Below are 22,977 nucleotides of genomic sequence, written 5' to 3' on the forward strand. Positions count from 1 at the left end.
GACACTATAAAAAGGTGCCTACAAAAGCTGAAACATTTAAAAGAAATACATATATGCAATCCAGTTACATGCATCTGAACACTTAATCTAGAGAACAAAAACTATAAAACAACGTTTATCCAGCATAAAAAGCGCAAGAAATTTTAATATATATATATATATTTTTTTTTAATTAAACCTGGCATTCATCAAGCCCTAGTTTAATATGAGCCAGTTAACCTTTTTGAACAAATATGAAATACACTAAATTGTAAAACTTACTTTTTTCGTGCCAATAAATTCACTTATAACTTCCTTCTCCTCGTTTCGCATAACTGGAACAGAAGGGATGGTCCCCACAAAAACATGGCTTCTAATTACAGGCAGAAGGTCAAAGCATAACTCTTCAACTTTCTTAAGAGCATTTGCCACAGTGTCTTCATCTTTAATTGCAACAGGAACAGTGTTCTCAGGAACCAGTTTGTCACTACTACAATATGTACCCTGTGCTTTTGAGATAGATTTACTTGAAGGGTACACTAAAGACACTTTGAGAGTTTCTGTGACTGGAGACTCCAGTCGTAATCTTTTAGCACTTTTAGGCATTGTGCCAGATTCAAACCCTCGTTTGGGAGCAGAGTTACTGGATGTCCTCTGACTTTCAGTGTCTCTTGGTTTGTCCTTGTTTGTTTTTGAGTTACTTCCAGTTTTACTGAAAGCAGTAGAAGAGGATGAAATTGTTTTGAAACCTGTTATCTGGTTAACAGGCATAGCCTTGGAGGCACCAGGCAGGCACCTGTTAAGCTGAATATTTCCTTTGAGAATGTTCAAGGTTCTTGCCCGTGCAGATAACTCTGGATACATTGTATCAAGAATTTTAACAGAATTTTCCTGAACGTTTGGTGTCGAATTTGCAGCTGCAGATGGAGGAAGCCTACCAGGTACAGGAAGAGCATGCTTAGGCGTGGCGGCACAAAACTGTAAAGGTGAAGACAAAATTCTTCGGTTTGCTTTCTCTGAAGGAGATGGTGTGGTGAACATAGGAGATTTGTATCTCTTTTTGTCAGACAACGGTGACACTAGTGGTGGCACTGGAGTTTTCCGTAATGGGGATATTAGATCATCAAGAGGGGAAGGCAAAGATGAACGACTTGAGGAAGACCTAACTGGTGATAAAGGCGGCAGACTTCTTGGAGGGGTTGCAATCAGAGGACCCAGTAAAGGTGGGAGTGGGGGACCCATTTCTGACCTTACTTTGTTTAGTGTTTCTGGTGAATGTTCTGTTTTTGTAGATGTATCTGCATTTGCTAAAACAGTTTGTTCTATCTGATTATTTTGTACATTACCTTTACACTTTGTTACACTTTTAAAAGAACGACTGTTTCGCTTTCTTGCCTGCATAATAGGTAGCGAGTTTTCAAAATTATTTGAATATGATTGGTCATTTACATTAGGCACTACATCATGATTTCTAAACATTTCTTTTCCCTTTCGATTTTCACCTTTTGCTTTTTGCCGTTTTAATGTATTATGTGGTGCTCTAGGATCAACATCATCATCAAACATTTTAAAATTCCAGATCAAGTTTTTCCCAGGCAGCCGTATTTTGTGGGTTGCTTCAGTGGTTTGGTCTGACTGTTCATCACAATTGCTGTTAGACTGCAAGTTATCCGATAAAGAAAGTTCCGCTTCCTGTTCATTTGCAGATTCTGATTTGGTATCAACAGGAGACTCGTCTGTATTTTCTTGAAGGGAAATATTTTCCTTCATGACTGTTGGATTTTTTTCTTCTTCGGTACAATTAGTGGCTGGAACGTTTGGTGTCAAAACAACTGAGGAAGAATTGTCAAACATTTTAAAATTCCAGATTAAGTTTTTACCAGGCAGTTGTATGTTGTCGTTTGCTTCAGCATTTTGCTCTGTCTGCTGAACACAATTCTTGTTAGACTCCAAGTTATCTGATAAAGAAACGTCAACTTCCTGTTGTTCATTAGCCTTTTTAAAAAAGGATTCTGCTTTGGTATCAATGGGAGCCTCTTCTGTAATATCTTTCCTGCAAACATGTTCCTTCATTGCTGTATTCAAAGTAGCAGATATAGCATTTTGAATTGATGTATTAACTTTCATATCAGCACAATTATTGGCTGGAACATTTTGTGCTAAAGCAACTGGGGGAGAATGGTTATCTAGCTCTTTCATGGATGTAATATTAGAACATAAAGCTGTACAGGAGATATCACTCTGTTTGGTTTCTTTTTTATCATTTACTTTAACATCATCTTTTTTGTGTTCTTCACATAGTCCAGTCACATCTCTCATCTTTGTTTTTCTGTCAGCTACTAAGTTTTCATTACCACTACAACTTAATGTATTAATTGCTAGGCGTGAACAGTCTTTACTTATTATACTTGAAGTTCTGGACAACTTATGAGTACTGGTATTTCCATAGTTCACTTTACGTAAAGGAATACAGTCGTCTGATTCATCACTAGAATCTGAAGAGACCTCATTATTTATATATTTTTTACTGTAGATTTGTGTGTTGTTTAAGTCACACTTCTCTTCCGAAATTTTAGTTTCACCGTTTTGTAAGGCGTCATGAACTACAGACTCCAAATAGTCTTTGTTGGAGGGTTCAAGAACGTTGTCTTTTTTCTCCACTGTGCATGGACTAGCAGCTGTAAAGAGTCGATGGACAGTGTTTTCTGATGACTCAGAAGCAACCAATTCAATGCATGATTCTTTAACGTTAGTGGATGCTTCATCGGAATTCTGCTGCTCTGTTTCTAATATTTGCTTTTCTACAGAGCTAACAATTTTGGTAGGTGAAGGGCTATCAGTAATAACTGTGACACACTTTTCAGTATGAACAACCATTTCCACCAGTTCACTAGAAGTTGGATTCACCTCTTCAGAAATAGGAGAAACAGTAGTATTTTCAGTGCATTCAGGATCTGTGTGTAAAGAAATCTTATGAAACGATTCGTTACTCACTGGAGAACATAGCTTATCTTTGATACAGTTCTTTAAAGAGTCACTTTTACTTTGTAATATGCATGGTGCAGATTTGGAAGAACTTTTAGTGTTGTTAATGGAAGTGGTAAGGTCTATTGCCATTAGCTTATTAGTTATTTCTTCTATGGTAGGCACAGGAAAATTGTAAGAAATGTTAATACTGTTCTTAAGTACTATAGCCTCAACACTAGGTTCAGCAGTATTGCTTATTTTATTTTCCAGTACAGTGTCAATTTCAGTTAAATGGTCATGTACTGTATGAACAAGGAGTGGACCTATAACAGAGTTCTGCTTATTCTTTTTAGATGAGCTCTTGGAAGATTTAGATTCATTACAAGTCAAATATTCTGTTTTTTCATAATTTTGGTCAGAGACTATATACTCCTCAGACATTTGCTTCTGTTTACTGCAGTTATCTTGTTGAGTATCATATGCACAATTGACAGATTCTGGATTTTTGGAACAATTTTTGACTTTCTGATTATTGGTGTTACAAGAATTTATTAGCTGGTCTGCATTATCTTGATCAGCAGCCGAAGTTATGGGGGATGTAGAATTCACATCTTCAGAAGTCCTTTCAGGCACATGAGGTTTAAGAGTTGCTTCATGTTTTTGGCCACTATTTTTAGACAGTTGAGATGTTTCTTGTTCATTTGACATTGTGTTTGATTGTTCTGTTAACTGTCTTTCAGATTCTACAACACTATCTTTTGTTTCTGTAGGATCCCATTCCATTGGCTCCTGCATAGACTCATCATCTTCTAATATAGAAGACAAAACTGTGGAGTTGTCAAACGGCTGAGCATTTTCTTCACTGCTCTTAGTTAATGCTTCATTTGTGGCCGTTGCACAGATGTTTTTCATAACTTGGTTTTCTTTAGAGACATGATTATTTTTAGCTCCAGAATGTGTGTATTCTATGCAGTGTTTTTGTTGTCCAACAATATGAACTTCTTTTTCAGCATCCTCATGTGCAGTTTTGTTTTGATTACTGTTGTTATCTACAGCCTTACCTATTAACAAGCTATTGTTCTCTCCAATACTTTTGTCCACAGGTGGAAACTTATCTATTGGTAAATCACAATGGGTGGGAATGTCTCTTATACATGAAGTATCCTTGGATTTTACAAGTGCATGCATTTTTCCACACAAGTCATCTGATGTTAATACACTGACATCTTTGTTGGGCTCTTCTTTATGTTCCAATTCCTCAACCAAAACAGTAACACTCTTTCCACACAAGTCATCTGATGATAATGCGCTGACATCTTTGTTGGGATCTTCTTTATGTTCCACATTCTCAACCGAAACACTTTTTGAACACAAGTCATCTGATGTTAAGGCGCTGACATCTTTGTTGGGATCTTCTTTATGTTCCACATTCTCAACCGAAACACTTTTTGAACACAAGTCATCTGATGTTAAGGCGCTGACATATTTGTTGGGCTCTTTATGTTCCAAGTCCTCAGCTGAAATAGTAACAATCGTTCCACACAAGTCATCGGATGTTAATACACTGACATCTTTGTTGGGATCTTCTTTATGTTCCACAACACTTTTTCCCCACAAGTCATCTGATGTTAATACACTGACATCTTTGTTGGGCTCTTCTGTATGTTCCAATTCCTCAACCGAAACAGTAACACCCTTTCCACACAAGTCGTCTGATGTTAATACACTGACATCTTTATTGGGCTCTTCTTTATGTTCCAATTCCTCAACTGAAACAGTAACACTCTTTCCACACAAGTCATCTGATGTTAATGCACTGAGATCTTTGTTGGGCTCTTCTTTATGTTCCACATTCTCAACCGAAACACTTTCTGAGCACAAGTCATCTGATGTTAAGGCGCTGACATCTTTGTTGGGCTCTTCTTTATGTTCCAAGTCCTCAGCCGAAATAGTAACAATCGTTCCACACAAGTCATCTGATGTTAAGGCGCTGACATCTTTGTTGGGCTCTTCTTTATGTTCCACGTTCTCAACCGAATCAGTAACACTTTTTCCACACAAGTCATCTGATGTTAATACACTGACATCTTTGTTGGGATCTTCTTTATGTTCCACATTCTCAACTGAAACACTTTTTCCCCACAAGTCATCCGATGTTAATACACTGACATCTTTGTTGGGCTCTTCTTTATGTTCCAAGTCCTCAGCCGAAACAGTAACTCTCGCTGCACACAATTCATCTGATGTTAAGCTACTGACATCTTTGTTGGGCTCTTCTTTATGTTCCATGTCATGAACCGAAATGGTAACACTTTTTCCAGACAAGTCGACTGATGTTAATACACTGACACCTTTGTTGGGCTCTTCTTTATGTTCCAAGTCCTCAACCAAAACAGTAACACTTAATGCTTTATGTGTTTGCTCAACTGACAAAATGTTCTTTATGTTACTGTTAAGTACAGGGTTTGAGGAGGCTCTCTCTATTAGTGCAGAGTGTTCATTGCCACTGAACTCCATGTCATCTAAATTATCTAAAGAAATACCTTGATCTTCTGTTTGCATCACTGACAACTCTCTGTTGTCTTTACTGCTATCAATAACATCTGTTGGCACATTTCCACAGTCCAAGCCGATAGAGTTGTTAGACTCGTTTAATATATTAATAGAGGAAGAAGATGAAGATTTTGTTTGCAACATAGGAATATGGTTTTCAGACTGGTTTTGCTTTTCATTCAGAACATCTGTACTTTCATAGGTTTGGCTGATGTTTTCAGAAGTAGAGCAAACCCCTGCTTTGTTGGTTAAGCTTTCTGTAGTGACTGAAATGGCACCATCTTTATTTATATTCTTAAAAGTATCAAATGTTGAAGTGTCAGCAACATCATCTTGCTCTGGGACAGAGGCAGTGTTCACTTCTGAATTCTGGTAATCCATTGTGGCATCTGGTGAAAATTTAACAGAGCTGTCCTCTTCACTAGAATCTGTAAATTCTCCAAAAAGACCACCCTGTAACATAAAAGGAAAACAAACAAATGTGAAGTTTGCATAAACATATGTACACATTGAGGATTCTGACCTGAACAGTGATGGTGATTGGAAGCTACACACACACACACACACACACACACACACTTAAACGTCTACTCTCTTATATAGCTGATAGAAAAATGTGAACACAATGCTCATTAAAGTGTTCTGAATATGTATATTTTCTTAGTTTATTGTTGGATCTGCAATGTATATTTTTGTCATTGAGTTAATAGTCTCAATAAATGAAAAAAAAATTATTAAAAAACTGCCAAATAAGTGTTCTGAATACTTCCACATACCAAGTATACTGCAAAGTACCAAGAACAATAAATTACTTCTTTTTGCATCTGCATTTACTTAAAATACACTGTTTAAACACTCAACAAAAACTATTGAAATGTCTCACATAACCTTCAACAACGTACGTGTTGGTTCGTTGCTAAGTTTTTAAAAAGGACAGTCTTCAGAAATGTTTTTTTTTTTTTTTTTTTTTTTTTTTTTTAACAATTCTTTTTATTCAAGGAGTTCAAATACATGACACACACGGGTAAAGATATACCTCATTACAGTCATTGCAATACATAATAAAATCAGATTGACAAAATATTTACAACAAAGGATTACAGTATGTGTATACAGTTTTTCTTGGGATAATGTAAAGAAGCAATATACGTGTGAGATATAAAATACATGTCCATCCCATGGTATGGAAGTAAAAATGATTTAAATCAGGAAGTCACCTTTAGTAAGCAAAACAACTAAGATTAGTGGGATGTTGCAGATTACTTGAATTCCTTGTTTTTTTCTAAAATAACAAACCAGACAAACAAACACAAATAACACCATAACAATAAGACAACAACAGTAAAGTCAAAGTGTGAATCTTCCCTCTTTTACCGTTTTTAAAGAAAGTGAGGGTTTTTACAATGTATGATATATATGGGGCTGAGTTATCAAGGTTTCAATTCTCATTTACTAGGTTTTATGGTACTAAGGTTTAAATGTAAGGAACAATATGCTTTCACTAATCTAACCCCCAATCAAGTACTCCCATTATCCTCTATTGGGAAATAAGCAGAAAGCCTGCCAGTTATAAGCCATGAATATAAGACACTCACTAAGATTTACATTTTGGATGACTCACAATGCATAGAAGGTCAGTAGCTAATTATCAGCGTCTCAAGAATGAATAATTGCATGTCACCAGCCTTGGTACCTGTGTTAACTATACATGGAGTGCAAGAGAACAAGAGCTGACCTCACAGCCTCCCAAGCAAAATCTATTTTGTGAGCATTTTAAACTGAAGCAGTTAAACCTCGCTAGAGTTGTGCAGCACTGCAAAGAAACTCTGCTCTCTTTTTTTTTTTTGTCAGCATAAACGTTTCCAAAACCTGGCAAACCTCATGAGATAAGTGCAGTTCGGCCAATCCCAGAACCAGAGCAGTGCAACTTGATGCCAAAGGGAGAAAAGCAGTCCATAGCGCATATGTGTGAGCTATAATGTAGTTGATAGGCAAGCGAGTTTCATGCTGCCCTAATCTCTATGCAAAGCTGCACACCCAGTCCCAGCAGCCCCCTGACGCCTATTGTGTTGTGAAGGGATTAGGGCGAGGTGTCAGCATGACGTCAGTCTCCACCAAGTGCTAGGCAAGTCTAGTGTGAACCAAGACAGCACCGCTAGTTTGATGTTCACTGTTGTAAATGAGGACTCACATCAAAGCCTAGGGTATTGTCTCCATCCTGTGTTATTGCAAATAAACAGTTTAATAAAACAAACAAGTAACGGCCAACCGGGCCAAAACAAGAACCAGACTCTAACATGTATCTAGTGATAGTATGAAATGTTGATCTGCCAAAGAATAGGGGCATTTCAATATGCATCTTGGCTCCAGCAATAGATAGATCACCCGACTCCTATACGGACTGGAGCCTGATATCCATGCCTCTGAGGAATGTCGCTGGTTAGCAGAGGCCGGAGACTGCATGAGCCGTGCAGCACTGTATCATGTCGTTTTCTGTTGGAGCACATCTCTGTCATGCCGGGGGGCCTGGCTTTTTCGAACTGGTATAATTCCCGTGTAGGCATGGCACAGATTCTGCCTGTAAGGTGACTATGTTGGCTTACCCTCTTAATGACGGGCAAGTGTTCCCATTTGGCCAGTGTTAAGCAGTTCAAATTGTATGTGACATCTGGGGCCATAGCAGAGATCGGGTGGACTGGCAACGATATTTGCAGGCTCTCTTCTGGTGCTATAATCGGCTCCATCACTGGGAAATCTAAAACGTATTCTCCCGACTTAGGTTCCGGTCCACTGCATATAACTCCAGCACAAGGTGGAACTCTGCTTTGGTCTACATTAGGTCGTGCGCTAACGAACCACGTGGTATCGCACTGGGGATCAACTTCTGGTAATTGTTGATATTTAGAGGCTGTTTTAAAGGGCCACGAGGAAGTTACTAGCAGCGGCATTGTGGTCCCATGTACAGCATCAAACGTTGTGGAGCACGGTCTCTCAGTCTCCTTAACAGTCTCCTTAACAGCTTCGCTCAACCTTTCACAACTTGCCAGCAGCTGTTCAAACTTGGGCAGAAAGATAGAGCGTAACTGGTTAGCAATGTCCTTTGTGGAGTCCATTGTTCAGCAATCCCTTATGGATTGTATCTTAATCAACTGACTTCCGGGGAAGAAGAGTTTGAAAGGCTTCTATCTGCTAAAGGTTCCCGGACAGCTTGCCTGTCAAGGGAGATGCAGATGGCGTAGAAATATGGCAAGTTTGCAGGTATTAGATGAGGGTTTCTGCAGAGCTAAGAATTTGTGCTGCCATCTTCTAGGTCCGCCCACCGGAAGTCCAGTCTTCAGAAATGTTAATGTTTAAAAAAAAAGATAGATAATCCCTTTATTACTTATTCCCCAGTTTTGCAAAACCAACACGGTTATATTAATATACTTTTTACTGCGGGGATTACCTTGTATCTAACCCTCTGCAGACTCTCCCCTTATTTCAGCCAATCAGTGCACTCTGATAAGTAACTTCACGGGCACAATGTTATCTATATGGCACACATGAACGAACGCCGTCTAGCTGTGTAAAACTGTCAAATGCATTCAGATAAGAGATGGCCTTCAAGGGCTTAGAACTTAGCAATTGAACCTAGGTTTAGCTTGGTACCAAAACAACAAAGCTAAATTTGATAATAAAAGTAAATTGGAAAGTGGCTTTAAAATTACATGCACTATCTGAATCATGAAAGTTTAATTTTGACTAGACTGTCCCTTTAAGGACAGGTGGCTTACCCTGTATGGCACTCAATTCTTGGGCTGGGGTAGAGCAAGTCTCAAAGACAGTGACAAGACCACACTATTTCTGCATGCCTCAGCGGTGAAATAGTGTTGAAATAGCACTATGAAGGTCACCGCAGGCAAGTAATTGCAAGGACTGGGTGGCCCGTGATTGCATGCCTGTCAGTGGGGTGCCTCCAATTACGCGAGGTACACGTTGAAATCAGTATATATTTCATGCTGTTGCTAGATGCCTGCATTTGACGCTATCCAACAAGAGTGCAGTAACAATCAAATATGTCCGTATACTGTGACAACCAATCACAGGCATTGTATACTTAAAATGGAGCCTAGATACTGGCATGCTGCAATGCATGCTAGTATCAGACTCAATGGACTATCACTGGATGCCTCAGGAGTGAGGAAGACCAGTAATGCCCAATAAAGTGCCCCCTTATTCATGTGATCACTGACAGCCAGTAAATTGTATATTGTTGAAGTGTTTTGCTTCCTCCCCCAAGTTTTATGTTAAATGCCTTGGGTTGTCTAGTTATTCAAACATATAATTATCTTTAAAGTACAGTTCAAGCATAGCAAATTTTAGCGTTAAACCAATAATTCCAGTCTTGTATTGCATTCATTACTTTTGGGAAAACAATACCCAAGCTATAGAGGACACTGAATGCAAAAACGGGAGGGTACAAAGAGGCGGCCCATTTTGAGGGCACCAGGGCTGAAAACCCCTACCCAACAAAATCCCGTCTTCGTCCGAAGCCGAGATAAACCTTGAAAAGAAAAAAAGTCCAAGGACACTGACCCGCAGATAGTCCACAGCCTTGCTAGAGACCGCAAGATCTAGACTCGACTGACTCAACAGCCTCCAAGAGACACCGTCCCCAGCAGTCTGTCTGCAAACAACACACCCCTTAATAAAGAAGGGGAACAAACTACTGTATTCTTCCACAAAGAAGAAAAGGCACAGAAAAGACATGATTGTACCTGTAAAGTGCGGCTAATCCCCCTTAAGGGACTCAAGGCGCTGTTCATTTTATCAACCTTGAAAGGAGGAAAGGCTGAGTAGAGCTCGCCGGGGATCGAACTTGCAACCCTCGTTTACTACAGTGCAGAGTAGCCACAGTGCATTAGTATGCTGAGCTAGCTTCCAGCTAGCAGAAGGAACTCCAGAAAAAAAAAAAACAACCTAAAAAGGGCACGAGTAGTCCAAAATAAACACACACAGAGCAAAAACAAAAGAAACTGGGTAAGGCTAACAGAGACCCAACCAGTCTCATAGAAACAAGGGGAGGTAACGCCCAGACCCCAGAAATACAGAAACCACAAGATAAGGCCGGGAGTCTGAAACAGAGAGAGGATCTTCCTCTAACACAGTGCAACCACTCTCTAGAAAGCAACTGAAGACGAAGGTCCCCAAGTGGCAAAAAAAGATATCTCAGAATATCGAAATATTCAGAATGAAACCTTGTGCAGCAAGCTCATATAGGTCTAACGAACAAGACCTGAAGCAAAAACACTGCATGCTGCAGTCATCTAAAAATTACTCTGAAACTTAAATACTTGCAGGGCAAGTAGAAAGCAGCTGAAGATGGCAATCTGAAGGATCCTAAGTATCCACTAACCAGCGGATAACGTTGCAGGCTTACTGTACCTTGAATGCTCCGAGGACGAAATAGTAGAGCAACAGATGTCAGATCCTGCTCCAACACCAGACCAGCCCAAGTGGCAGATATTTCTGATAGACGGCGACAGAAAGACCCCAACCACAAGCCCCCAGGGAATGGAAAGAAAAAGGGGGGACTCACCCACCCCAACAGAGCTCGGGTGCCAACCCAATCCGCTCCTCCAAAATAAGGCACTCCTAGGGAGAACCCCCTAGGACCTGGAACAGAGAAAAGTGCAATAGATCTGTAGGAAGACCTGTCACAACTCTTAGACAGTCTCTACATAGAGAGATCAATTTCCAACAGGTGGAACAGAGCCCATAGAGCAGCAGATGCTGCCCTTTACAGAAATAAGCCACAACCTCCTACACACAGAGCAGTACAAAGACCCTCCAGAGAGAAAACTCCAACTCATAAGGAAGATAAACTATCCCCTCCAAAGGGAAGAACACAGATAAGAACAGTGTACGTGTCCACAAGACATGAAGCCATAGTATGATCAAAACACAGACCGAATGAAAAATCATCCAGACACCACTGTTAACCAGTGTGTAGATAATGTGTGTATAGCAAACAAGTCAGATGTTAACAAACAGATATGCTTAACACAATGTGCTAAAAAAACAATACTCTCCTTATCAAAGTGATGTAAAGATGACCGCTGCCTTCCTTCAGTCTCTCCCCAGGGACTGTACAAACAATAGGCAAATAGAAATGGATTGCGCTGGTCTTGATATGAAGTTAAGTTTTCTAATGATAGATAGAAATTGACTTGATGTTTAAATCCAAAAAAATAATGTGCAATATACTCACTCCTTCAATAATGTGAGTTCAGCTTCTAAGGTATGCCTTTTTCCAGAAAATAGGAAACAAATCCCAAAGAGGATGTCAGCTGGGCTGGAAATGGATTGAAAACCCCATCAGCAGTAAAATAGTAACTTTTATTACAAATCAAATAGTAACTTACTTATCAAATATAGTAAGTCTGGCTCGTCACAGGAAAAAATGATTCCAAGTGTATAAAAGATATAAATATTTATTTTAGCTCTACGCGTTTCAACGCTCAAGCGTCTTTTTCAAGAGCAGTAAAAACAAATAAAAAGTTTGCATGCAAACTTTTTATTTGTTTTTACTGCTCTTGAAAAAGACATAGAATCCCCAGAGACAGATGGCTCAACGGGCACACGATTCCCCAATCCCGAGGAACAGAGCACTCTAAAAACATAATTTGGAACATAACTGATGGGCATGTATCACCCGGGCCAATTCATATTCTTCGCAAGAAGTAGAGTCTGATTCAGAGACATCCGTCTCCAATAATCCTTCATAACTGGGACACTGCTGCCTCCAGAGAACCAGGCACCAGTGGACCAGGATTTCTCCGTTGCCACGCAGTCAGGAAAACGGAAATGGAGTCACAAGGTAAACTGTGCAGTCCATGCAAAAGTGCGCCCGACCGAAAAGGCCGCGTCACTAGACATAGGCCGTTATGTTCCAAAGCAACACTACACAGTATCACATAAACAGGATTATAAACCCCCTTGTTCAATAATCCCCCTCGGGAGATATTAACCCTTGATTCCTAGATACAAAAAGGAGCCTCACTGAGACCCTATGTTAAAGTTATCCCCGAAAGGTTGTAGCCCCTCTCGGATAAACAGTTGAAATTACAATACATCCACGATAAAAGAAAAATGAAATGATTTTACTGGAATCTACGCCGTGGAACAGGAACACGGCCCTTCAAGTGTGACAGATAGTAGTGTTGACTCTGCCATGGACTTGAGAAAAAAAGCAGGCAGCGAAACTTGTCAATGCCGATTGCTTGTGGAACTGTTAATATGAGTCGGGAGTCCCTGCATCTTCGGACTCTAACTTTCATCCATGCTCACATTGAGAGCCTGACAGGACTACTTAAAAATCTAGTCCCATGCCGAAGAGTACTACCCTCCATAAGAGACTTTTGAAAACTTCTGACACTTCTCTGCCAACCTCCTGGGACGAAAGGCAAAGAATGACTGGGGGGGGGGGGGGGGATGAGGGAAGTGGGAGGAGTATTTAAGCCTTTGGCTGGGATGTCTTTGCCTCCACCTGGTGGCCAGGTTCTGAATTCCCAAAAATAATGAATGCAGTTGTGGACTCTTTCCATTTACGAAGAAAATAATAAATCTATTTTTTTATAGCTAAACTACTTCTGTAGAAATTATTATAAAAACTGGAAAACATTTTGTTTTTTTTCACAGTATTAAACTCCTACAGTTATTTTATGCCCCATATAGAGTCTCACAAGAAAGGCCTGTTTGTCAGCAAGAATATATTATATAATGTATGGGAGAGTGGATAATTATGGTGAAATCAATACAGAGCAAAAATGCCCAAACTGCAGCTGGCAATTAAGCATGTAAACTTTGGAAAACCTTTGTTCTTTATGGTTAAATTGTTTAAACCAACCTTTGTATCAGATGGAGAAAACTGTACTGGAGACAAGAGAGGTGGAAGAGGTCTTGCCCATTCCAAAATGGCAAGGAATTCATCAGTCTCTGTATAATCAATTTCTGGAACTTCTGTGTAGCTATCAATTAAATCTCTGGGTACAGAAAGGTCAGCAGTTTTATCCTCGTAAAAAGCACTGTCCCCATTGCAGTCTGCTGCAGTTTCTTCAAAACTTTTGTTCTTGGAGTTTCTTGTTCTGCTAGATTCAGATGGTACATTGATAACAGACAATGCTGTTGTATTACTAAGGACTGGATTAAACAAAGGGCTGCTATGACTTGGAGCCATTGTACAATCTGTATCGCTCTTCTGTTTTCTACCTTTACTTATAATATTTCTTTCTGTAAAGAAAAATATATGTATTTGGTTAAAAAGGACTCCAAAGTATCTACCCCATAAACACATTTAAAGCAATGTGCACTATATATGTATTACTCAAACTGCATACTTTACTCTAATTTACATAAAGAAAAGGATACCCTCACAATGTAGGTGCCAGGTCTTCATACACACCTCTCACTCTATGCTGGATAATCTGTACCCAAATTGTATAAGGATAAGGAAAAGACAATACAAAGTAACGTGTGCCCTGCTGTAAGCTGTAATTTATTTCTGGCATCTGGATAGGAGACTAGGGGAAGAATTTACGATTGATGTATCAAAACTAAGTTCTGGTAGTAATAAATAAAATTCTTTGTATTCTTAGTAATAATAATAAATAATTCAATTCAGCACTTGCCTGATCTTAATTTTATTTCTGGAACTCTGCACTGATCTTCATCTAGAAAGAGAAAGGTCACTTAGCTAGACATTTAATCAAAATGTTAATATATAAAAGATTCTATAAAATTTAGAAACATTACCTAATATTTGTGTATCATTCTGTTTATCTGATGAGTCTAGGCAGGCCAATACTTCTTGTAATAAGAGTTTCATTTTTCCTAGAAAAAAAAATAAAATTATACAAGTTATGTGGAAAAACTCATGCTGATTTTGATCTGCTGAGAATCCGATCTCTTATGAGATCCTGGGGCTTTTTGGAAGATAAACTGCGAGATCTTACCCCTTGGGAATCACGTTGGAAGGCGAACCTCCAACTATATAAGCCTCTTTCAGCACACTATAAGTGTTTGCTTGAGGAAAATATCCCTTCTAAAACAGCCCACATGGAAGCCTGGGAAAGAGATCTGCAACTTACACACCCACTTGAAGCATGGGAGGAGGCAATAAGCCTCACCAAAAAAACTACACACTGTGTTACTCTATACGAGCTGTACTTTAAAATAATCATGAGGTGGCACCTAGTGCCTACAAAGTTGCGGAAACTCTATCCAGATCACTCCCCCATGTGCTGGAGAGAGTGTGGAGAACAGGGCACTCCGCTCCACATCTGGTGGACCTGCCCAAAACTGGACAGCTTATGGAGCAAAATAGAAAAATTGTGTAAAGATTTAGACTTATTGGAAGTGCTCACCCAGGCCCTTGCAATATTGCATCTAGGAGTAGAATCACTCCCCAGATCTAAACAAAAAACTTGCTCCTATGCATCCTCACTTCCACCAAATTACTTATTGCAAGAAACTGTAAGAAAAGCCAACCCCCAGGTGGCAAGGGGTGATAGACTGTGTAAATCATATAACAAATATGGAAAATTATGTATTCAGGGAATGCAGACAACTGACTGACTTCTGCCTAATATGGGAACCGTGGGAAACCCTTTGGACCCATAAGCCTTCATGACCGGACCGACCAATGAAACGACAGTAGTAAGCCTTAATGACTGATTTCCCTATCCCCTACTCCCCTAGATAACGCAGAATCCAACAATCCCCCCCCCCCCCCCCCCAAGAACTACCCTTGAACTCCACCATACGAGTAAACCAGGTACAGGGAGAGAGAGACCACTGGTGAATTAGAACGGCCTCTCTCGGTTCCCGCATTTCACTTGGTGAGATATATGATCTATCATTTATCTGCACCCCCACCGAAGTCTATAGTGTTTGATCATCTAGATACCCTAGTAGACTGACCCACTAATTTAAAGGCCGTCCCAGTTATATTCTCCATAAGATAAATCAAAAGAACTAGAGAAGTTCAGAGATCTTAAATGATGGCCTCTGTAAAAACGAGGTTCTTATGAAAGCAGATGTGTTGTTCCACCTCTTAAAACAAAGTTTATGTCTTAATGTTATGTACTCGTGCTATCCCTTTATATCAAAGTGGACATATTATATTTGACCTTTTCCTTATAGCGGATGGAGTGCTCAAACCCCTTATCTTTCTAATCTTTTTTTTTAGAATTAAGAGCTGTCATACATAATTGTTATTATATACCAATAAAAAAAAAGTAAAAAAAAAAAAAGACACATACAAATTAATATATCAGCATAGCGACAATGCAGGTAGCAAGGCCTGCTCTCAAAGAATGACCATCAGCAGTAGAGGGTTCATTGTAAGTGTTTCTGGGTAAAGTACTTAGGTAAAGCTTCAAAAGGAAGATAATTTCCTTAAAGGGACTGTATACACCAATTTTCATATAACTGCATGTAATAGACACTACTATAAAGAATAAAATGCGGATACCATTATAAAACAGATACCATGATAAAAATCCAGTATAAAACTGTTTAAAAACTTTAGAAGCTCCCAGTTTAGGACTGTTGAAGAGATTAGCTGAACACCCACTGCAAGTGGTTCCATAGCAAAAAAACAGACACTCCCCCCCCCCCCCCTTACTCTGCATATTAAAATACTCTTTACACAAACAGGAACAAGCTGGAGTAGGTATACATCAGTAGTCTCCTAAAATTTTGGTTAGGAGCCTGAAAATCAACGCAATGTTATTTTAAAATAAGGAAAACTATACATTTTTATAAAAGTCACTACCAGATGGGCTATATAAATGGATCATCTACAAAACATTTATGCAAAGAAAATCTAGTGTATAATGTCCCTTTAAATACATGTAAATTTAAAGGGCCACAATCGTCAAAAAATGAAATGCTTTAATTGTTAGAGTATTTAATTTTAAGACTAGCAACCCTCCACTACTATGTATTTAACCCCGCAGGGTTAAAAGGACATAAAAAAAAAAAAAAAAGGTTGAGATCTGTGCATATCCTAAAAGGGCTAATTAATTAAAAATAGTTTGCACAAAAATTATTTTTATTAATTTTTTTTACAAAAAAAATAAATTATGATTACAGTACCTGATAAAATTTATTTTCTTCTGTACGGGGAGAGTCCACAGCTGCATTCATTACTTTAGGGAAATACAGAACCTGGCCACCAGGAGGAGGCAAAGACACCTCAGCCAAAATGCTTAAATACCTCCCCCACTTCCCTCATCCCCCAGTAAATCTGCCAAGGGAACAAGGAACAGTAGAAATATTAGGGTGAAAAAAGGTGCCAGAAGAAGTAATAACAAAACATTTTTAAGGCCACCAACACATAAAACCCCCCCCCCCCCAAAAAAAACGACAGGCGGGGGAGCTGTGGACTCTTCTTAAAACAGGGAGAGTCCACAGCTGCATTCACAACTTTTAGGAATCAATAGCCAAGCTTAAAGAGGACACTGAATGCAAAACAGGAGGGAACAAAAAGGATCCCTGTTAGCGATCATTCATAAATTCTGGACTCCACTGAGCACAAAAGCCTATGAGGAAACAAAAGTCCCACTTAAAAGAAGCACACAAAATTAAACCCTCTCACTGATCAATGGCAAGGGAAACAAAACAAACTCCCCACACAACATTCTCCCGAACTAAAAGGAAGAATCAGATAGGAAGGAAGGAAGGAAGGAAGAAAGAAAAAAAGAAAGAAAAAAAGAAAGAAAAAAAGAAAGAAAAAAAGAAAGAAAAAAAGAAAGAAAGAAAGAAAGAGAAAGAAAGAAAGAAAAAAAACAAAAAAGAGAAAGAAAGAAAGAAAGAAAGAAAAAGAAAGAGAGAAAAAGAAAGAAAGAGAGAAAGAAAAAGAAAGAAAGAGAAAGAAAGAAAGAAAGAAAGAGAGAAAGAAAGAAAGAGAGAAAGAAAGAAAGAAAGAAAGAAAGAAAAAAAAAAAAAAAAAAAAAAGAGAAAGAAAGAAAGAAAGAAAGAAAGAAAGAAAAAGAAAGAAAGAAAAAGAAAGAAAGAAAAAGAAAGAGAGAAAAAGAAAGAAAGAGAGAAAGAAAAAGAAAGAAAGAGAGAAAGAAAAAGAAAGAACGAGAAAGAGAGAAAGAAAGAGAGAAAGAAAGAAAGAAAGAAAGAGAGAAAGAAAGAAAGAAAGAAAAAAAAAAAAAAAAAAAAAAGAGAAAGAAAGAAAGAAAGAAAGAAAGAAAAAGAAAGAGAGAAAAAGAAAGAAAGAGAGAAAGAAAAAGAAAGAAAGAGAGAAAGAAAAAGAAAGAAAGAGAGAAAGAAAGAAAGAGAGAAAGAAAGAAAGAGAGAAAGAAAGAGAGAAAGAAAAAGAAAGAGAAAGAAAGAAAGAAAGAAAGAAAGAAAGAAAGAAAGAAAAAGAAAGAGAAAGAAAGAAAGAAAGAGAGAAAGAAAGAGAGAAAGAAAAAGAAAGAGAGAAAGAAAGAAAGAAAGAAAAAGAAAGAAAGAGAGAAAGAGAGAAAGAGAGAAAGAGAGAAAGAAAGAAAGAAAGAAAGAAAGAAAGAAAAAGAGAGAAAAAGAAAGAAAGAAAGAGAAAAAGAAAGAAAGAAAGAGAAAAAGAAAGAAAAGAGAGAACCCCGAAGGGAGGGTACACTTTAGACAAGGAAAACCCTTCATCCACTGAACACCTAGAGTCAAATGAGAAAAACTACCTCTGGAGGAGCCAATTGGAAAGGCGCAGTAGCCAGATCCTTCTAAATAGAAGGAAAAAGAAGAAAACCAGGAATACTCCAGCAGAGAAAATCCCAGGGAAAGAAAAAAAAAAAAAAATTCCTCCATCTCTCCAAAAGAGAAAAAAAAAGGAACTCCACCAGTAGGAATAAGGAGAGTTCCCCAGGCCTGGGAAACCAAACCTGCTACCGGACGCCAGATATAACCAAGACTATTAAAATCTGGAAAACAGATTAACCAAAATGCCATGTCAAAGACAAGGGCTAGGTTAAAAATCCAGACACCCAAAACCAGGAACCGGATCAAAAGGCCAAAACCTTGCTGACAACCACAAGTTACTCTTTATGGTAATTAAATTGCACCAGAGTTGATGCAATCACTGCCAAACCCCCATGAGGTCTTGAACTCTGATCTCTCAATATGTATCCCAGTGATTGTACACTCAGCTCCAAAGAGCTTCTAGGATAATACCTACAACGTCTGAAGACAAAAGGAGCCAAAAGAGATCAGAACTCCAACTTTGGAAATTAATCCCTGATTGAGAGAACATGACAGTCTCTCTAAAGATCCAGACTGGATCAACCCCAGAAAACCTATAGCACAAGGAATTAATGAATGAACGAACATCCCAAAAACTCCTAGCAGGCGACGGCAAGAGAGACTGCATAACAATCCCCCAGATCCCCAAGTATAAGGATCAAAAAAGGGAGGGTACTGCAAGGAAAAAGTGGTCTCTAAGAACCGGGTCTCCTCAACCAACCAGATGACCGGACGTCCTAACCCTAAAACGCATGGGAAAGCAAAAAGAACAGCAATCCTCAAAAAAAAAAAAAAGAGGAGAGAAGCACTGGCGAAAGATCTTCAAATAGGACAATTCTATCCACAAAGGAGTACCAATAGAGGGGAACAATCACCCCCTACACCAGGAACTGAAGATCTCCAAGCAGTCATCTGGTCCCCCTCAGAAGATGACTCCCGCTCCTGTCCAAAGGACCTCAGGAACTACAAATATACTGCCACAGCAGGATTCGTAAACCCAGAGAACCATGCAAGCTATGCAGGGACAAAACACTTAGTATTGAGGACGAAACAACGTCGGACCAGCCTGACATCTAGGAAAGAAGGGCCCCCTATAACTTGTAAACACAAGAAAACAACCTCTTAACAAGAAGTAAGCAAACCTAGTACCCAAACAGGACCAGCCTGTTGTCAAGGATACATGTCTGTATAAACCTCAAAATATCAGAGTGAAATAGTACCCAACCAGGACCAGCCTGACATCCAGGGTACAACCGAACTGTTCAAAGGCCAACTGAAAGTTCTAAACCCTAGCAGGGCTAGACTAAACAAAAGACAGACAAATAAGTTCTGGGGCTTAAACATTGTCCTAAAATATGAAAGTTTTTTTTTTGTTTTTTTTTTAAACTTTCGCCGGAAGTAAAATCTATCACAACCATAAACATCGCTAGCATCAAAATCCCAGAGTAGAAAGAATTTTCCTAAAAAGGAAAAATCTACAACAGTCACGCGCTCTAAAATAAAACACATCCTAATCGGATCAAAAGAAAGTAGGCACCACCTGCAGGTGAATGCCAAAAAGGAACAGAAAACACTAACAGGACCAGCATTTCAGAAACCCTATTCCTCAAGAGCTCAGAACTGGGATTAGACACACAAATCAAAAGACGACCAGGAGTAGGATCACAATTAAAAGATTTTACCGGAATCTATGCCATGGAACAGTAACACGGCCCTTCAAGTTTGACAGATAGTAGCATCGCTTCTGCCATAGACTTGAGAGAAGAAAGCAGGTAGGGAAACTCGTCAACACTCATTGCTTATGGAGCTGTTAATATGAGTTGGGATGGTTTCGCAGAAATACTCTCCCTGCATCTCCGGACTCTAACTTTCATCCATGCTATCACTGAAAGGCTGACAGGATTACTTAAAAATCCAGTCCCATCTCGAAGAGTACTACCCTCCATAAGAGACTTCTCCGAAATCTTCTGACACTTCTCTGCCAACCTCCTATGACGAAAGGCAAAGAATGACTGGGGGATGAGGGAAGTGGGGGAGGTATTTAAGCCTTTTGGCTGGGGTGTGTCTGCCTCCTCCTGGTGGCCAGGTTCTGTATTTCCTAAAAGTAATGAATGCAGCTGTGGACTCTCCCCCATTTTAAGAAGAAAATTGCTGGCAAGTATTTTAAATTAAATTTTCAAAAATAAGCAAAATGAATTACATAGCTAAGCTGCCTGGAGCAGCCAACTCAACCTCTCTTATCAGTGTTTAGACACAGGTATTGTATTTCAACAAAGTTCACAGCTTCTACGCATGCTCCAGTGTATAATCCCTTTTCACCTTTGCATACTATCAAAAGAACAATAGATATAGATACAGCCATATAAGGAAATGTGTGTGGGGAGTTAGAGCTGTACAATTCAGAAACTAAAAAGAAAGGGTTAATGGTAAGGTAGTGCAGTATAAATTTGCAGGTAAAGTAATTAAAGTACATATTTTGTCTCTATCCCAACTTGTTTTATGTACCTTTAAATACACAGTAGAAGTAAACAAAAACTGACACTGATCCAAATCAGCAGTGCTAGTCGCATGACTCAGCTGTGTAACTATTGTTGCTAGTCTTAAAATGACATGTTCTAACAAACCAGAGCATGTTAATTTTTTTTTACTATTAAAGACCCTTTAAGTATTGTATCAATCAGCAGCAAGATTCTTGTAACTGTTCCTTAATCACTTACGCTTCTTTTCCATATTCATAACAGGCTCATTTACAATCTGGGTCTGGGCATGTTTCATTGCTGAAAATACAAACAAGAAATAAGAGTATAAGAACATAGTGCAAATATTTTCACACCACAAATATACAAATAAAACCAATGTACGTTTACATTTACCTTTCCGACTTCTCACATGTTTTCTTTGATAAACGCTAAGTCTTTTCTGTGAACAAAACAAAAATAAACTATAACAAAAAAAAACTAAAAACCCTAATTACGGATTACAGTGTAGCCAACAGTACTTATCAAATACAGTATGAGGAGGAAATGTACCTGTGCCTTCTTCAGTTCTTTTTCCAACATCCTTTTTCCATGTTTTAATTTTTTTAAATCTTGAAATTGCCTTGTGGCAGCCTCTGGAATAGAATAAATAAAAACTTGTAGTTGAATGTGATAACGGATAACACAATGTTCTCCCCAGAAAATGTTGCCATTCAGCGGCATTATGAAGTGGCTGGGACGTAGGCAGTATAATATGTTGCAAAACTAACATTTTCTGTTATTTGAAATTTTGCACAAGAAAGCCAACATTAAATGCATAATTTAACTAATTGATTTAATGCGGAATTGGGCAAAAAACATTTAAAAATTGTAATATTAAATCATTTAAGTTTAATATTAACTCTAGCAGGGTGGTTAGTCCATTCAGCTGGGTGGTGGACACATTAAATAGGTACTGCGAAGAACACTAAACAAAATTTTAAAATGTCAATATCCTGATATGTGAATAGCACATTACAACCAATCATCTTACTAGTCTTCCTTGCTGCACTACTGCATTGTTTGCCACCCTTAAATATATATATATATATATATATATATATATATATATATATATATATATATATATATATATATATATATATATATATATATATATATATATATATATATATATATATATATACACACACACACACACCATATCCTCATCTGACTGGCTCTGTAAGGGTAAATACAGCTCTGGCCTGGCATGATTCTAGAAGGTTCATTGTGAGTATTATGAAGCCCATCAGAGACTGTTTTAAAGGCAATTTTTACCTTGGTAATTATCGGATTAAGGGGAGTTCACTAATATTCTTTATGTGAATTAGAGATGCTTAATTTACAATTTAGCGTTCAGCAAATTAAGCAGATTCCTCTTCATACTGATGAGTTTTTGGAAAAAAAAAAAAAAAAAATCAGGCCCTTAGTGTTTCTTACAATCTATCTTTTTTTGTATTGATGCGCCACTTCTCTGGAGAACTAGTCTACTTTCTCGTTCAGTATATGAAATTTTCCCCATTCAGAGTCTGCTTGCTTACTATTTTTTTTTTTACTTTTTTTATTTTACAAAAACCATGAAAGCAATTTACCTTCCATCTTCTTCAACTTCACTTCCAGTTTCTTTTTTCTGAAAAAAGAGATGTCAAAATTACTTACAATTTTAATATTTTGGCTACAATCTCAATGTAGCACTCACTAGTGGAAATGATCTTTGGAGCACTAGGATAGGTCTCATCTGAAGTTCTTACATTCAATTAGAGCTGCAACAACTAATCAATATAATCGATTATGAAAATAGTTGTCAATGAAACTCATAATCGATTAGTTGGTTTGCAATTAATTGGTCTGTGCACAGCACCAGCTGCTTCACTCATGACCTCCTACACATGGTATTGTTTTTTATGGTTATGCCATTAGCCTAAAGGACGTCTACAGATGTTTACGTTTCACTTTTTCAGGACAATATAAGTTTACAGCTACTCCTGGCTTATGTGCAACCCATAAATAAAATAGGAGTCTTCATTTGGATTGTTTATATTAAATAAGGTAATTTGGGACTATGCTTTGCGTGATATAGTGCCGAGCTTGTTATTTACACCTAGCCCTAGATTGATGGGTTTTGTTGTTATTTGAGGTGTTCTATTATCGGTTTGCTCAATTATTAGCAGATTGCTTGGTATTGCTGATT

General features: G+C 38.3%; 1 protein-coding gene across 1 annotated transcript in view; it reads right to left on the reverse strand.

Annotated features, from left to right (window-relative positions):
* The window catches only part of ICE1 (interactor of little elongation complex ELL subunit 1), a 135,660-nt gene that overhangs the window by 100,018 nt on the left and 12,665 nt on the right, over positions 1-22,977 (reverse strand). Inside the window, exons 8-15 of the mRNA XM_053715769.1 lie at positions 22,379-22,416; positions 21,297-21,379; positions 21,141-21,186; positions 20,985-21,044; positions 14,293-14,370; positions 14,165-14,210; positions 13,388-13,817; positions 262-5,952 (exon numbers count right to left, since the gene is read on the reverse strand). Coding sequence (XP_053571744.1) covers positions 262-5,952; positions 13,388-13,817; positions 14,165-14,210; positions 14,293-14,370; positions 20,985-21,044; positions 21,141-21,186; positions 21,297-21,379; positions 22,379-22,416 — 6,472 coding nt within the window. The remainder of the gene's footprint in view (positions 1-261; positions 5,953-13,387; positions 13,818-14,164; positions 14,211-14,292; positions 14,371-20,984; positions 21,045-21,140; positions 21,187-21,296; positions 21,380-22,378; positions 22,417-22,977) is intronic.

This window comes from Bombina bombina, chromosome 5 (assembly GCF_027579735.1).
Source record: "Bombina bombina isolate aBomBom1 chromosome 5, aBomBom1.pri, whole genome shotgun sequence".
Taxonomy (NCBI): Eukaryota; Metazoa; Chordata; class Amphibia; order Anura; family Bombinatoridae; genus Bombina; species Bombina bombina.